The 18,929-nt window shown below is 42.8% G+C and overlaps 1 protein-coding gene across 1 annotated transcript in view; it reads left to right on the top strand.

Annotated features, from left to right (window-relative positions):
* Positions 1-18,653, top strand: part of LOC124289195 — a 31,960-nt gene extending 13,307 nt beyond the window's left edge. Inside the window, exons 8-16 of the mRNA XM_046725799.1 lie at positions 2,874-3,034; positions 3,571-3,672; positions 4,236-4,316; positions 5,085-5,208; positions 10,015-10,124; positions 11,272-11,448; positions 14,494-14,581; positions 17,394-17,477; positions 18,348-18,653. Coding sequence (XP_046581755.1) covers positions 2,874-3,034; positions 3,571-3,672; positions 4,236-4,316; positions 5,085-5,208; positions 10,015-10,124; positions 11,272-11,448; positions 14,494-14,581; positions 17,394-17,476 — 926 coding nt within the window. The 3' untranslated portion in view covers position 17,477; positions 18,348-18,653. The remainder of the gene's footprint in view (positions 1-2,873; positions 3,035-3,570; positions 3,673-4,235; positions 4,317-5,084; positions 5,209-10,014; positions 10,125-11,271; positions 11,449-14,493; positions 14,582-17,393; positions 17,478-18,347) is intronic.
* Positions 18,654-18,929: the final 276 nt, after the last annotated feature.

Raw genomic sequence — 18,929 nt, 5'->3', positions numbered from 1 at the left:
CGTATATTCTGTTTGGCAAGGCATATATTGTGACGTATATTCTGTTTGGCCAGGCATACATTGTGACGCATATTCTGTTAGGCAAGACATATATTGTAACGCATATTCTGTTAGGCAAGGCATATATTGTGACGTATATTCTTTTAAGCAATGCATATATTGTGACGCATATTCTGTTAGGCAAGGCATATATTGTGAAGTATATTCTGTTAGGCAAGGCATCTATTGTGACGTATATTCTGTTAGGCAAGGCATATAGTGTGACTTTTGTTCTGTTAGACATTGCATATATTGTGGTTTATGTTCTACTAGACATGATATACAAGTGTTCTACTAGACATTGCATATATTGTGGTTTATGTTCTACTAGACATGATATACAAGTGTTCTACTAGACATTGCATATATTGTGGTTTATGTTCTACTAGACATGATATACAAGTGTTCTACTAGACATTGCATATATTGTGGTTTATGTTCTACTAGACATGATATACAAGTGTTCTACTAGACATTGCATATATTGTGGTTTATGTTCTACTAGACATGATATACAAGTGTTCTACTAGACATTGCATATATTGTGGTTTATGTTCTACTAGACATTGTATATGTTCTGTGGCATGGCGTATATTGTGACTTATGTTCTGTTAGGTATGGCGTATATTGTGACTTATGTTCTGTAGGTATGGCGTATATTGTGACTTATGTTCTGTCAGGCATGGCGTATATTGTGACTTATGTTCTGTCAGGCATGGCGTATATTGTGACTTATGTTCTGTCAGGTATGGCGTATATTGTGACTTATGTTCTGTCAGGCATGGCGTATATTGTGACTTATGTTCTGTCAGGCATGGCGTATATTGTGACTTATGTTCTGTTAGGCATGGCGTATATTGTGACTTATGTTCTGTCAGGTATGGCGTATATTGTGACTTATGTTCTGTCAGGCATGGCGTATATTGTGACTTATGTTCTGTCAGGTATGGCGTATATTGTGACTTATGTTTATGTTCTGTCAGGCATGGCGTATATTGTGACTTATGTTCTGTCAGGTATGGCGTATATTGTGACTTATGTTCTGTTAGGCATGGCGTATATTGTGACTTATGTTCTGTTAGGCATGGCGTATATTGTGACTTATGTTCTGTCAGGCATGGCGTATATTGTGACTTATGTTCTGTTAGGCATGGCGTATATTGTGACTTATGTTCTGTTAGGTATGGCGTATATTGTGACTTATGTTCTGTTCAGGTATGGCGTATATTGTGACTTATGTTCTGTCAGGTATGGCGTATATTGTGACTTATGTTCTGTTAGGCATGGCGTATATTGTGACTTATGTTCTTATGTTCTGACTTATTCAGGTATGGCGTATATTGTGACTTATGTTCTGTTAGGTATGGCGTATATTGTGACTTATGTTCTGTTAGGCATGGCGTATATTGTGACTTATGTTCTGTCAGGCATGGCGTATATTGTGACTTATGTTCTGTCAGGTATGGCGTATATTGTGACTTATGTTCTGTCAGGTATGGCGTATATTGTGACTTATGTTCTGTCAGGCATGGCGTATATTGTGACTTATGTTCTGTCAGGTATGGCGTATATTGTGACTTATGTTCTGTTAGGTATGGCGTATATTGTGACTTATGTTCTGTCAGGTATGGCGTATATTGTGACTTATGTTCTGTCAGGTATGGCGTATATTGTGACTTATGTTCTGTCAGGTATGGCGTATATTGTGACTTATGTTCTAGACTTATGGCGTATATTGTGACTTATGTTCTGTAGGTATGGCGTATATTGTGACTTATGTTCTGTGACATGGCGTATATGTTATGTTCTGTCAGGTATGGCGTATATTGTGACTTATGTTCTGTTAGGTATGGCGTATATTGTGACTTATGTTCTGTCAGGCATGGCGTATATTGTGACTTATGTTCTGTCAGGTATGGCGTATATTGTGACTTATGTTCTGTCAGGCATGGCGTATATTGTGACTTATGTTCTGTCAGGTATGGCGTATATTGTGACTTATGTTCTGTTAGGTATGGCGTATATTGTGGCTTATGTTCTGTTAGGCATGGCGTATATTGTGACTTATGTTCTGTTAGGTATGGCGTATATTGTGACTTATGTTCTGTTAGGCATGGCGTATATTGTGACTTATGTTCTGTTAGGTATGGCGTATATTGTGACTTATGTTCTGTCAGGCATGGCGTATATTGTGACTTATGTTCTGTCAGGTATATGTTGTGACTTATGTTCTGTTAGGTATGGCGTATATTGTGACTTATGTTCTGTTAGGTATGGCGTATATTGTGACTTATGTTCTGTTAGGTATGGCGTATATTGTGACTTATTGTGTACTTATGTTTATGTTCTGTCAGGTATGGCGTATATTGTGACTTATGTTCTGTCAGGTATGGCGTATATTGTGACTTATGTTCTGTTAGGCATGGCGTATATTGTGACTTATGTTCTGTCAGGTATGGCGTATATTGTGACTTATGTTCTGTTAGGTATGGCGTATATTGTGACTTATGTTCTGTCAGGCATGGCGTATGACTTTGTGACATGGCGTATATTATGTTATGTCAGGCATGGCGTATATTGTGACTTATGTTCTGTTAGGTATGGTATGGCGTATATTGTGACTTATGTTCTGTTAGGTATGGCGTATATTGTGACTTATGTTCTGTCAGGCATGGCGTATATTGTGACTTATGTTCTGTCAGGTATGGCGTATATTGTGACTTATGTTCTGTCAGGCATGGCGTATATTGTGGCTTATGTTCTGTCAGGTATGGCGTATATTGTGACTTATGTTCTGTCAGGTATGGCGTATATTGTGATTTATGTTCTGTTAGGCATGGCGTATATTACCGATAATGAGCGAGGAAACTGCACGTGGCAACTTATCGAACAGAACAACTTTGATGACCTTGACACCGATGCCTTCAACGTGCGCATCAAGACGGCAAAGCAATTCTTCTATATGGACGCGGCTGGAGTTACCTATGAGGGCATAGTAAGTTGTTGCTGCTGTTGTTGTTGTTGTTGATGATGATGATGATGATGATGATGATGACGGTGATGATGATTTGGACCATACAATCATGTAATTGACATCCTAAGAACGGATAAGTTGACCAATTAATTCAGAGAGTGAGTGAATTTAGTTTTACGCCGCACTCCAGATTTATCGCGGCGATCTGTGAATACGATGGACCAGAATATCCAGTGATAAACAACATGAGCATCGATCTGAGCAATTGGGATGCGATGACATGGGTCAACCAAGTCAGCGAGCCTGACTACCCGATCACGTTAGTCGCCTCTTACGACAAGCATGGGTTACTGAAGATCAACTCTAACACAGATCTTCATCGGAATTTATAGATGATCTTCGCGCCGGATGGTTGTTAAAGTCTCTGTCAATATTATTTCACGTATATACACGTTTGTGTAAGTATGTTTTTGTGGTAATACAGACAGTGCGGTTGGTGACTAAGGTCCCACGTAACAGCTCACAGTGTCATGATATTAATGTGCATTCCGTTGTAGAAACTCACCCGGAACATCAGAACAGACACATATGTCGGAAGGCGATCTGACTTCCCACCCAAAATGCCTCTCAACTCTACATTCGAGTGGCACTTCCTCACGGTAGGTGTATTTACTCGCCCAGGACAACATGTGAGTGAGTGAGTGAGTGAGTTTAGTTTTACACTGCACTCAGCAATATTCCAGCTATATGGCGGTGCTCTGTAAATAATCGAGTCTGGACCAGACAAACCAGTGATCAACAGCATGAGCATCGATCTGCGCAATTGGGATGTGGTGACGTGTCAACCAGTCAGCGAGTCTGACTACCCGATCCCGTTAGTCGCCTCTTACGAAAAGCATGGGTCACTGGAGATCAATTCTAACCCGGATCTTCACGGCTTGTTGTTGGCACAAGAACTGTGCATGTGCGTGCTTCTCAGAATATAAGATACGGATGACAGGAGTGATCGATATATTTCTTCATGTATATGTTCACCCGAGAAGACGGCACGTCTAGTGAGTGAGTGAGTTTAGTTTTACGCCGCACTCAACAATATTCCAGTTATATGGCGGCGGTCTGTAAACAATCGAGTCTGGACCAGCCATTTCAGTGATCACATCATGAGCATCGATCTACGCAATCGGGACACGACGGAACGTCTAGTACTGTGTCTATGTTACAGAGCGACTACCAGACCGTACAGTCGAGGACCGACATGTACAATGGGGCTGTACCGGTCCAGCTTCGACTCTCGATACCTAATGTAAGTCCAGTCAATCTACGTACTATGTGTATCAATATGCAATGAATCTACCTGTATACCTGTGTAAATGCGGGTAGAGTCAATCCAACCATATACGTGTTTAAATATGCTTACAGGTGGATAACATGTATATAAACCTGTTAACTGTACGTTATGTGAACTGTACGTATACTTAAATGCCTATATGTGTGGATTAACACATTACGTACGTTCTCTTAGTGTAAAAATGGACATGTATGTACGTTACGTATATAGGTAGATTGCCTGTAGGTATGTTTATAGGCGTGATTTGGTGAAACTAACTATGTATAATTCTTCACGTAGGTAGGTAGATAAACTGTATGTATATTTATAGACTTATATAGGTGGATTATATGTACGTATACTTACATACTTATATTAGTACGCACGTATATTTCTACACGTATATAGGTGGATTAACATTACGGGTATTTAAAGGCGGATATTGTCGATCTACTGAAGTGCATTAATCATACGTACAGTCCGTCTACCTAAATGCAATATTTATACGTACAGTTCGTTAAAGTGCAATGTATATAAGCACAGTCCATCCAGTCATCAGTCCATCGTTTATCAGTTCACACAACCTACGTATTCTTAAATCCAGACAATCTAAATACTGAGATATAACGTATGTATATATATTGCACGGTTGAGTACATGTTGTTTCGAATCCAACATAGCACTAGTCTGTAGTAAGTACATAAGTGAGAATCTCCAATGTAACCAATTTCTGTGTCACTGCAGTACGACATCGGCTACGACTACAACATCTACAACTACGTCCAATCCAAGGCCAACCTCCTCAACTGGGACATCAGTGCCTGCTACGCTAACTTGGATAGGAGGAGGTTCGACTTTACTGTTCCAGGTGAACTGCTTCTTGTGTGTACGTATGCGCAGTGACGTCACCGATGACGTCATTGGCACTGACATTCGCATCGTCGAGTTAAAACACGATTTCATGGGGACATGGTTGGCAAACTAAGGCGCCTGACTAGTGATCCATCGATCTTGAGGTGCCGGGATCGAGCCCACATGTGTCCAGATTCTTTCTGTCTTGTGACAATCTAGTGTACAGTACACAACCCTCTGCACTTAAAAGAACCCACGAATCTGTTGGTAAATAACCAAATGGTGGCCACATAAATACGTGCAAACACCTAGTTGCGGGTGCAGCAATGTGCAGTGAACGTGGATAAAGTACTGTGACTGTGTCCCAGTCCACCCAGTTGTGAATTTGGTACGTCGTAAGGATGGGGGAAAGCCACAATAACTCAGTGCGCCCAGTGGCTGCAAGTGTTGTATGATCCCCGGGGAGTTGAGATTGATAATACGATGTGCCATTGAGATTGACATCCAATGATCAAAGGGAAAAACCCAGCGCCTTGAGCATGCACTAGTTGCGTGGATATGTGCGCTATATTAAAATATCCTATAATTATAGTAAAAAATGAAGTAATCGATGCTTGTCGAATTGTTCAACCAACGCGATCGATGCTTACGTGGTCTACGATTCCATTGTCTCATCCAGAATCGTCTGTATAGAGAAGGTCGTCACAAGGCTAAGGAGGCATTGAAACCCAAAAATAATCCAACCATTGGGTGTTCCACAGAATCATATGATCTCTCAAACATCATTATTTTGTATCATGAGGAGTGAGTTGGGTTTTACGCCGCTTTTAACAATACTCCAGCAATATCACGACGTGGGACACCAGAAAAGCGATTCACTCATTGTATCCATGTTATAGGATATTTTAATATAGCGCACATATCCACGCAACTAGTGCGCTGCTCAAGGCGCTAAGTTTCCTGATCATTGGATGTCAGCTCAATGGCATCGTATCAATCCTCAACTCCCGGGATCGCTGTACTTGCAGCCACTGGGCGCACCGAGTTGTGTGGCTCCCCATCCTTACGACGTATAAATTCACAACTAGAGTGGACTGGGACACAGTCACAGCAGTACTTTATCCACGTTCTGCACATTTGCTGCACCCGCAACTAGGTGTTTGCACATATTTATCTTTAGCCACCATTTGGTTGTTACCAACGAATTCGTGAGTTCTTTTAAGTGCAGGGTTGTGTACTGTACACCTGAATTGTCACAAGACAGAAAAGTCTGGACACATGTGGGCTCGATCCCGGCACCTCAAGATCGATGGATCACTAGTCAGGCGCCTTAGTTGCCTTAACCATGTCCCCATGAAATCTTCTTTAACTCGACCTTGATGCAGATGTCAGTGCCAATGACGTCATCGGTGACGTCACTGCTGCTCTGACCTTTACACAAGAAGCTTAGTTCACCTGGAACGGTAAAGTCGAACACTCCTCCTATCCAAGTTGGCGTAGCAGGCACTGATGTCCCAGTTGAGGAGGTTGGCCTTGGATTGGACGTAATTGCCGTGTTGTAGTCGTAGCCGATGTCGTACGGTAGCACAGAAATTGGTTACATTGGAGATTCTCACTTGTGTACTACTACAGACTAGTACTATGTTGGATTCAAGTAACATGTACTCAACCGTGCAATATATATACACGTTATATCTCAGTATTTAGATTGTCTGGATTTAAGAAATACGTAGGTTGTAATGAACTGATAAACGATGGACTGATGACTGGATGGACTGTGCTTATATACATTGCACTTTAACGAACTGTACATGCTCATCCTTGCATTTAGGTAGACCAGACTTTAACACGTATGATTAATGCACTTCAGTAGATCGACAATATCCGCCTTTAAGGTGCTCTGTAAATAATCGAGTCTGGACCAGACAAACCAGTGATCAACAGCATGAGCATCGATCTGCGCAATTGGGATGTGGTGACGTGTCAACCAGTCAGCGAGTCTGACTACCCGATCCCGTTAGTCGCCTCTTACAAAAAGCATGGGTCACTGGAGATCAATTCTAACCCGGATCTTCACGGCTTGTTGTTGGCACAAGAACTGTGCATGTGCGTGCTTCTCAGAATATAAGATACGGATGACAGGAGTGATCGATATATTTCTTCATGTATATGTTCACCCGAGAAGACGGCACGTCTAGTGAGTGAGTGAGTTTAGTTTACGCCGCACTCAACAATATTCCAGTTATATGGCGGCGGTCTGTAAACAATCGAGTCTGGACCAGCCATTTCAGTGATCACATCATGAGCATCGATCTACGCAATCGGGACACGACGGAACGTCTAGTACTGTGTCTATGTTACAGAGCGACTACCAGACCGTACAGTCGAGGACCGACATGTACAATGGGGCTGTACCGGTCCAGCTTCGACTCTCGATACCTAATGTAAGTCCAGTCAATCTACGTACTATGTGTATCAATATGCAATGAATCTACCTGTATACCTGTGTAAATGCGGGTAGAGTCAATCCAACCATATACGTGTTTAAATATGCTTACAGGTGGATAACATGTATATAAACCTGTTAACTGTACGTTATGTGAACTGTACGTATACTTAAATGCGTATATGTGTGGATTAACACATTACGTACGTTCTCTTAGTGTAAAAATGGACATGTATGTACGTTACGTATATAGGTAGATTGCCTGTAGGTATGTTTATAGGCGTGATTTGGTGAAACTAACTATGTATAATTCTTCACGTAGGTAGGTAGATAAACTGTATGTATATTTATAGACTTATATAGGTGGATTATATGTACGTATACTTACATACTTATATTAGTACGCACGTATATTTCTACACGTATATAGGTGGATTAACATTACGGGTATTTAAAGGCGGATATTGTCGATCTACTGAAGTGCATTAATCATACGTACAGTCCGTCTACCTAAATGCAATATTTATACGTACAGTTCGTTAAAGTGCAATGTATATAAGCACAGTCCATCCAGTCATCAGTCCATCGTTTATCAGTTCACACAACCTACGTATTCTTAAATCCAGACAATCTAAATACTGAGATATAACGTATGTATATATATTGCACGGTTGAGTACATGTTGTTTCGAATCCAACATAGCACTAGTCTGTAGTAAGTACATAAGTGAGAATCTCCAATGTAACCAATTTCTGTGTCACTGCAGTACGACATCGGCTACGACTACAACATCTACAACTACGTCCAATCCAAGGCCAACCTCCTCAACTGGGACATCAGTGCCTGCTACGCTAACTTGGATAGGAGGAGGTTCGACTTTACTGTTCCAGGTGAACTGCTTCTTGTGTGTACGTACGCGCAGTGACGTCACCGATGACGTCATTGGCACTGACATTCGCATCGTCGAGTTAAAACACGATTTCATGGGGACATGGTTGGCAAACTAAGGCGCCTGACTAGTGATCCATCGATCTTGAGGTGCCGGGATCGAGCCCACATGTGTCCAGATTCTTTCTGTCTTGTGACAATCTAGTGTACAGTACACAACCCTCTGCACTTAAAAGAACCCACGAATCTGTTGGTAAATAACCAAATGGTGGCCACATAAATACGTGCAAACACCTAGTTGCGGGTGCAGCAATGTGCAGTGAACGTGGATAAAGTACTGTGACTGTGTCCCAGTCCACCCAGTTGTGAATTTGGTACGTCGTAAGGATGGGGGAAAGCCACAATAACTCGGTGCGCCCAGTGGCTGCAAGTGTTGTATGATCCCCGGGGAGTTGAGATTGATAATACGATGTGCCATTGAGATTGACATCCAATGATCAAAGGGAAAAACCCAGCGCCTTGAGCATGCACTAGTTGCGTGGATATGTGCGCTATATTAAAATATCCTATAATTATAGTAAAAAATGAAGTAATCGATGCTTGTCGAATTGTTCAACCAACGCGATCGATGCTTACGTGGTCTACGATTCCATTGTCTCATCCAGAATCGTCTGTATAGAGAAGGTCGTCACAAGGCTAAGGAGGCATTGAAAACCCAAAAACTAATCCAACCATTGGGTGTTCCACAGAATCATATGATCTCTCAAAACATCATTATTTTGTATCATGAGTGAGTGAGTTGGGTTTTACGCCGCTTTTAACAATACTCCAGCAATATCACGACGTGGGACACCAGAAATGCGATTCACTCATTGTATCCATGTGGGGAATCGAACCCGGACTTTCGGCGTGACGAGCGAACGCTTTACTTAGCCACCGTCGTTTTTGTATCAGGATAACACTACGCCTGTACCATGTTTTCAGAAGTGGTGACGTTTTAGGCGTTGTAATGTGAACTTTAAATCCGACTGGCCAGTGATATTCACCAGTCCATCATAGGGACTGCGTTAACATTATATTTACCGGTTAACATATGTTTGGCCAAAATATTCAAGTTGAAGGAAGATGGTCGTAAAGTGTACACTTTTCGAAAAGTCTGCTTACCAATAACCATGACAATTTGTCTAAATAATTCTTATTTGATGTTTCGTGTTATTGGAACGGGGAGGTGGGGTAGCCTCGTGCTTAAAGCGTTCGCTCGTAACGCCGAAGACCTGGGTTCGATTTTCCAAATGGGTACACTGTGTGAAGCCCCGTCTGGTGTCCACCCCTTCGATATTGCTGGAATATTCGTAAACGCGGCTTAAAACAGTACTCACTCACAGTCCGCGATGTCATCGGCCTCTCGTCCACAGCTGACACTCCGGGACAAACACCCATCTCTTTTATCCACTAACTCACTCACTCAACAACTGACTTTTGTTCCAGGATCCTTTGCTACCCGTATTGATGACAACCGAGAACTGTTTCGCTACTCCATCCTGCTATCACTCATGTCTTATCTCGCCATCTCACCTCTGAGAATCGCCCATCTCAAGGTCAGTATCAGTAACTATCCGTGAAGATCCTGGTTTGAATTGATCTTAAGCCACCCATGCTTGTCGTAAAAGGCGAGACCCGTGAAGATCCTGGTTTGAATTGATCTTTAGCCACCCATGCTTGTTGTAAAAGGCGAGACCCGTGAAGATCCGGGTTAGAATTGATCTTCAGCAACCAACCCGTGAGGCGACTAACTTTCATTCACAACAAAAGTTTTCCTTCGTTATTCAATGACAAAACGGCATACTGTAATACTGTATATTGTATAAAAAGAAAATAGAATCCTTGACTATGAAACCTATTTTTGAGAATGCTGTTATCAGAACCATAACATACATGCTCAGGAACTTATAATGTAGAAAATAGGATCGACAAGCACAATTAGTGTCACTCTCTTTCAGACACTTAAGTTTCCGGACCTGTGAAGATCCGGGGTAGAATAGGTCTACAGCAACCCATGTGCTTGCCATACAAGGCGACTATGCTTGTCGTAAGAGGCGACTAACGGGATCGGGTGGTCAGTTTCGCTGACTTGGTTGACACATGCCATCGGTTCCCAATTGCGTAGATCGATGCTCATGCTTTTGATCACTGGATTGTCTGGTCCAGACTCGATTATTTACAGACCGCCGCCATATAGCTGGGATATTGCTGAGTGCGGCGTAAAACTAAACTCACTCACTCACTCACTTAAGTTCCCGATATATCGCAGTAGGGGTACCTGAATCGCAATATACTGCAATACAATGTATATGCCTATACACAGCCCTAGATTCCACAACAAATATCATTATGATACCAAGGATGATACAAAGTGGTTAAGCACTTGACTTAAGCACCGGACTTTTATCACAAGTTTGGTTCCCTGGGTTCCGATGAATATTGTCCACAAACCCTTCTCCCTCATTCATCTGAAATGCAGTGTATGAAAGCAGACCATTTGTAGATGACAGCTTCTTTATGAGGAGGAACCCAACGTTTCGGAGTGTATTCTTACGCCCTCATTCACTTTATGCAGGCGGTGGGGTAGCCTAGCGGTCAAACTAAACTCACTCACTCAATCACCTTGTGTTCTTCATACTAAAGAGTTCAAAGATTTTACAAACAGTGTATAGGTAATGAGCTAAAATAATGTTGTTATTCCAGCTGGTTTTTCAAGATGATGTACACATTCGGTTTGAGCTGTTGGACGTCGCGCCAATGATCGGGGACGTCAAAACCAACGTTACGGAGACTCCTCTGAAACTTGCTGGCAACCTCCTCGTGGACGCCGTTAACTCCAACAAGTTCGTCATTCCCCTGGACTACGACACGCTGGCGGACGTGAGTTGATCGACAATATGTTGATGCCATCAAGGAGATTTCGTGAATCTAAACTGCCCCGCAATAATGATATGTATAGAGCCAAGGTTACAAATCTGCTGAGGTTATGCAGTCACAGAGAGTCCTTTGATGTGTGAATGTGTTTGGCATCTTGACTCCTGAGCGTTTCTAGGACTTCTGTCCTGCCTCACAACAAAGCAAACATCACACATGTGGTCTCACCCTATGGATGTCAGTTTGTTCATAAAGAGCCCAATGGTTAAAGAGTTGGCTCGCCACGCCGAAGACCCGGGTTCGAATCCCCACATGGGCACAATGTGTGAAGCCCATTTCTGGTGTCCCCCGCCGTGATGTTGCTGGAATATTGCTAAAAGCGGTGTAAAACCAAACCTCAGTCAGTCAGTCAGCCTTTCACCCAGCAGTGAATGGGTACCCGGTGGGATAAGTCATAAGAGTGTTAACCTTCTAATGCCTCACAATGTGTTAGCACCTTGTGCATGCACAAGTGCGTGGATACATGCGCTTTATAAATGGTCATGATTAGTAGTATCATGTTTTACAGATAAAGATGAAAAATGCAGCAGATAGGGTTCGGGTGATCCTGGCACAGTCAGGCTGGTATCTCCTCATCAGCTCAGGGCCCTTGACCCCTCTACACGCACCCCGGACAGCGAATAGGACTTCCCCCAGGATACGCTGCTAAGTCGAACCCACCGAGAACTTTCCGGGGAATATGTAGACTCCCCAACTCTGCAGCCTTCTGCATTACCCAGAGTGTGAGAAGGGCTCTGCTCCCAGTGGAGAACCTGGGCACTTTCCTGATCTGCGCCAATCACATTGCTGTCAAAAGGGACAGAAAATTCAATGATATAAATAATTTCATTGCCTTTATCAAAAAGGACAAGATCAGGTTTGTTGGCTGGAATTCTTCGGAGGCTGTATATGGGCCTATTCCAAAGAACTTTGAAAGCATCACTTTCCATGACGCCCTGGATATGTTCAGGGTCGTACCATGGATGGACCTCGAAGTCCTGGTCCTGAGCAGCTAAAAGAAAGCCCTCAGTTTCACATTTAAGACCAGCCGACTTCATCCAGGCGAAGGAGTCAGTTGGATTGCTATTCTGTTCACACACTGCATGTACACACGATGCAATGGTTTCTCAGAAAACTTCTCCACAAATGACCGACTCAGGGCAGACTTGGTGAAGGTCTTCACCTGGTTTACTCCCGTCACTGTATCGTCCAGCAGTACATCGCCATCAACAAAATCAACCTGAAATCTCAGATTCTGTCCAAAAACCTTGGCACGCTTAAAATAGCTTTGGAATTCTTTGAGTTTTCACGTACATCACCAGAGGATCATCCGATAAATACATATGTGCAAAAGTACCCAATAAAATCCTATCACGAAGACCCTCCACATTAATCAAACCCCGACCTCCAGAATTGATTGGCATATACAAACGATTAAGAGAGGAATGAGGGTGGTGGGCTTTGTTATCAGACATGATATCTATTATCCTTCTGGTCAGGCGGTCAAAACTCTTGTTTTGTCCAATCAACTACTCCAAAGAAATAAGAAAGGACTGGCAAAGTAAATGTATTGCTGGCTTTGACCTTGTTTCTAGCATTTAGCTCTGAGCTCCAGATTTTCTTTAAGCGAGTTTTATACTCGGCCCGAGGTTTGTGTTGAATGTGGGCATTCTGGAGCTTGTCTGGCATTTGTATTCCAAGATAGGTGTAGGCCCGACCTTCCACAAGATGCCCAATAACTCCTCCCCTTGTAACTTGACCGATCCATCATTAATTACCTTGCCATGTTTCAAATGAAGAGTATTACATTTGTCCATATGTCATTCCAATATCATTAGAAAAGGACTCGACAAGGAGAACCTATTCTTTCAAATTGGTATCTCCCTTGGCAAGGAGCTCGATTCATCCATGTAAAGGAGATGAGTCAGCGGTGTTGGGGATCTGTGCTGAGGAGGTCCGGGATGGGAACCCTCCTTTTTCTTGAGCAGAAAACTCAAAGGATTTAAAGACAAACAAAACAGCAAAGGACGAAAGGAGTCCCACTTGAATATTCCCCTTCTGATTGGAATAGATTCCGGCCCTACATCTCAAGTTGAGTCGACCAGCAACTCATTAAAGACTTGAGTAAATCAAGTAGTCGCTCAGGGAGGTCAATACAATCATGAGACTTCAGAATCCATTCATGAAGGACTGAGTCGTATGCCTTTTGGTCAATCCGGCACATGGAAGGTTTGCGGTGATATGTTTTAACCAGTTCCAAAATCATTTTTTGTGCATGAATAGGACCCTTGCACCCCGGAACATGCCTTTCTTGCCCGTCTCTGCTCTATGTAAATTATATCATTGGAAGATCAGTAAGATGACATAAGGTTTGTCAAACACCCTGTGAATATTTTATATTGTGTATTCAAACATGTGATAGGGCGGAAGTTTTGGGATCAGTCAAGTCTCCTTTTTGGGGGGAAGGAGTATTGTGCGACCTTTGCAGAACCACGGACGAACATCACCTGTGTCCACGAGAGAACTGAAACCGTGAAGTAATTGTGTTTGTACACACAGGGACAGTTTCCAATACCCCTTTCGAATGCCATCTGGACCTAGAGCTGTATTAGATTTGGACTTTTTGATGACTCTTAACCAGGATTTCTGGTGAGATGTAACAGACAAACGACCCCGTTATTTTCTCATGCATTGCATTATCATAATCACGGACCCATGGTGAATCAAGATTACAGTCGCCGGCTGCAGACCACAACTCTTTCCAGAACCTTTCATTTAAGTGCATGGGAAGCCGTTTATCATGTTTCATCGTTACCAGTTGTTTTGAGTTGCTTGTAAAATGTAGTTGTTATTATTATTTTAACATAGTCATTATATTAATGATCCTTCGTTTGGCAGCCTCATCTTTGTGGTAGATACACAACCTGTGTCTCTATAGTTTCTCACCAAGCTCACACGATTTGACATCGTGATGTAATGTCGATGAAGTGGGTATTATCCTGTTAATTGCAGGTATCCAGTGTTGTGGCCATGCCCAATTCCATCCGAGAGTACACCTACGAGGATGAGTTGGCCCCTCCCGTTCAGGGCTATACACCAGGTACGAACAGACCTCACCTCTTGCATCTACAGGAGCAACCAGGGCAATGGGGTAGCCTAGTGGTAAAGCGTTCGCTCGTTACGTCGAAGACCCTCGTTTTATTCCCCACATGGGTACAATGTATGAAGCCCATTTCTGGTGTCCCCCGCCATCGTATTGCTGGAATATTGCTAAAAGCGGCGTAAAACCATACTCAGTCAGGCAGTGAGGAACAGCCGGTGAAGATCCGGGTTAGAATTTGTCTTCACCAACCTATGCTTGTTGTAAGAAGCGACTAACGGGATCGTTGACTTGGCTGACACATATCATAGTATCCCGATTGCGTAGGTCGATGCTCGTGCTGATGATCACTGGTCATATTGATGGAATATTGCGGCGTACGGTGTAAAACTAAACTACTGAAGTGCATTCACCATAGACATGCATTTCGTGAAGAACTCATAGTGTATGCTTGCCTGACGTGATGTTCCCCACACTAAACAGATGCATGACGTGATGTACCCTCACTAAACACACGCATGACATGATGTGCACATACTGAAACATGCATGACGTGATGTACCCATACTGAAACATGCATGACGTGATCTACCCACACTAAACAGATGCATGACGTGATGTACTCTCACTAAACGCATGCATGACGTGATGTACCCACACCAAACACATGCATGGTGTGATATGCCCACACTAAAACATGCATGACATGATGTACCCTAACTAAACACATGCTTGACGTGATGTACCCACACTAAACACATGCATTACGTGGTGTACCCTCACTAAACACATGCATGGCGTGATGTACCCATACTGAAACACGGATGACGTAATGTACCCTCGCTAAACATATAAAGGCGTGGTGTACCCACAATGAAACATGCAGGGCGTGATGTACCAACCACTAAAACTAATGCATGACGTGATGTAACCACACCAAACACATGCATGACGTGATGTTCCCACACAAAACACATGCATGACGGGATGCACTCACACTAAACACATGCATGACGTGATGTACGCACACTAAACACATGCAAGACATGATGTACCCACACCAAACACATGCATGACGTGATGTTCCCACACCAAACATATGCATGACGGGATGCACTCACACTAAACACATGCATGACGTGATGTACCCACACTTAACACAAGCATGACGTGATGTACCCACACTAAACACTTGCTTGCATGACGGGATGTACTCACACTGAACACATGCATGAAGTGATGTACTCACACTAAACACATGTATGACGTGATGTACCCTCACTATACACTTGCATGACGTGATGTATCCACACTAAACACTGCATGGCGGGATGTACCACACACTAAACACATGCATGACGTGATGTACTCCACACTAAACACATGCATGACGTGATGTACTCTAAACACTAAACACATGCATGACGATGACACTTGCTTTCATGACGGGATGTACCACACCAAACACACTGAAACACACTAAACACATGACATGACGTGATGTACCTAAACACTAAACACTTGCATGCATGACGTGATGTACCACACTAAACGTGATGTACCCATGCAAACACTTGCTTGCATGACGGGATGTACTCACACTAAACACATGCATGACGTGATGTACCCACACTAAACACATGCATGACGTGATGTACCCACACTAAACACATGCATGACGTGATGTATCCACACTAAACACATGCATGACGTGATGTACTCACACTAAACACATGCATGACGTGATGTACCCACACTAAACACTTGCTTGCATGACGTGATGTACCCACACTAAACACATGCATGACGTGATGTATCCACACTAAACACATGCATGACGTGATGTACCCACACTAAACACATGCTAATGTACACATGCATGATGTGATGTACTCACACTAAACACATGCATGACGTGATGTACTCACACTAAACACATGCATGGTGTGATGTACCCTCACTATACACTTGCTTGGATGACGTGATGTACCCACACTAAACACAGGCATGACGTGATGTATCCACACTAAACACATGCATGACGTGATGTATCCACACTAAACACATGCATGACGTGATGTGATGTACCCTCACACTAAACACATGCACACATATGACGTGATGTACCCACACTAAACACATGCTTGCATGACGTGATGTACCCACACTAATCACACATGTGATGTACCAACACTTAACATGACGGGTTGTACTCACACTCATTTCATGCTTGCATGACGGGATGTACTCACACTAAACACATGCATGACGTGATATACCCTCACCAAACACATGCATGACGTGATATACCCACACTAAGCACATGCATGGCGTGATGCACCCTCGCTAAGCACGTGCATGACGTGATGTACCCTCACTAAACGCATGCATGGTTTGATGTGCCGTCACTAAACACATGCATGGCGTTATGTGCCCACACTAAACACATGCATGACGTGATGTACCCTCACTAAACACTTGCATGACGTGATGTACTCAGACTAAAACACATGCATGGTGTGATGTACCCACACCGAACATATGCATGGCGTGATGTACCCTCACTAAACACTTGCGTGACGTGATGTACTCACACTAAACACTTGCATGACGTGATGTACTAACACTACAACATGCATGACGTGATGTACCCACACCAAACACATGGATGACGTGATGAACCCACAAGATACACGTCGGACTGTATATATTATTCTACATATGCTGGTCACACTGTCTATATGTGTTCTACGTGCGCTGGTCACACTGTATCTATGTGTTCTACGTATGCTGTTCTATGTGTTCTATGCAGGTGCGATGGGAGGCCTGGCTGTTGGAATGATTATAATTGGAGGAGGTGGAGGGGCGGGACTGTCTTACTTCTTCTTCAAGTGAGGTGAGAGCAGCATTACTGACCGACAGTCTCTTCAACAATTTCAAGTTTGAGCACGGACTGCACATCCGACTTATGCGCAGCATTACATTAGTTGCCTCCCTTAGGAATGCCAGGAAGCTATAATCATGTTTTCGAATCTACATTTCCCCTGACCGTGTGTGTTCCCAGTTTTGTCACCACCACATTTCGGACCATCGACATTTCGGACCTTATACCATGGTACCACGTGATATAACAGCCTAACATCTATTATATAGAACACACTTTATGAATAACAACTTTAGGGTAGACTAGTGGTTAATGCGTTTACTCGTCACGCCGTTCGAAGACCCGTGTTCGATTCCCCACATGGATACAATGCGTGAAGCCCATTTCCGCCGTGATATTGCTGGAATATTGCTAAAGCGGCGTAAAACTAATCTCACTCACTGACTCTGAATAAAACATATTTTACAGAGAATACGGTTAATAAACTATATACGTGAAACATAATGAAAAGGAGCCAAGAGACTTTCTTCATATTCTGAAGCTGAAACTGTCGTAATGTCGACTTACTACATATTCTAGACTGGCTTTCTTGAATACATTTTATTCATGGTCTGTATGACGGAAACGAACTGAGTCACTAAAGGTTGCGGAGGTGGATGAAGTCCTGACCATATTGATAGTCCCTGTTCCATCCCCATGGCCATATTGAATGCCAATTCATACGTCTACAGATAGCAATGGACTGACCCTATCAGCGGCGTAAAATAACACTCACTCACAGGATAACTCATTTAAAACAACAATGGCCAATAGCGCTCCCTATTACTGACTATAACGTTATATATGTACATTCAAAAGTAACTTGATTTCATTCTATTTCAGAATACGGAGAAGTAACAGCGTTTCATAGACATGTGAGATTCTCTTCCGGTATTTGTGCTTTCGAGCAAAACGTTTTCCACATTCCAAAGACTCGTGCATTTGTATATCTTCACCAGACGAAATCAGGTACCCGTGTGATATTGGGAAGAGCAGCTGGATGTACCTGACGAGAAGCCCGCGACCACTGAGTGAATGTCTCCAATCAAGAACTAATACGTCCATACATCGCTTCACGATTAAAATTCTACCTTAATCAATACTCAGTATTTATATTTTTGTGTTTCAAAATAAACATGTTCTATTTGAGTTTTGATTTATGTTCTTTTCATCCGTGAATAGCTCGGTGTCGGATAAAAATCATTTCAGATTTCAGATCCACAAAGTCGATGTGCGAGGTCGGAAGCACATCGTCGGCGTCTTTGTCCAGTTTTTTCTAACTCTTAGTTTTCGAAAAGGAAAATTTAATGGTCGTTGTTCATCTAGTATTCTAGCTTTTGTAAAAGGACCCGTAAGTAGGTCACGACACTTCGTGAAACCTTAGTACTTCCGGTGACAAACAACGTACACTTGGTCCGGTCTAGT

This window comes from Haliotis rubra, unplaced genomic scaffold, assembly GCF_003918875.1.
Source record: "Haliotis rubra isolate DU_JTF1 unplaced genomic scaffold, ASM391887v1 Scf435, whole genome shotgun sequence".
NCBI classification, from domain to species: Eukaryota; Metazoa; Mollusca; class Gastropoda; order Lepetellida; family Haliotidae; genus Haliotis; species Haliotis rubra.
This window is presented reverse-complemented; position numbering and strand designations above follow the sequence as displayed.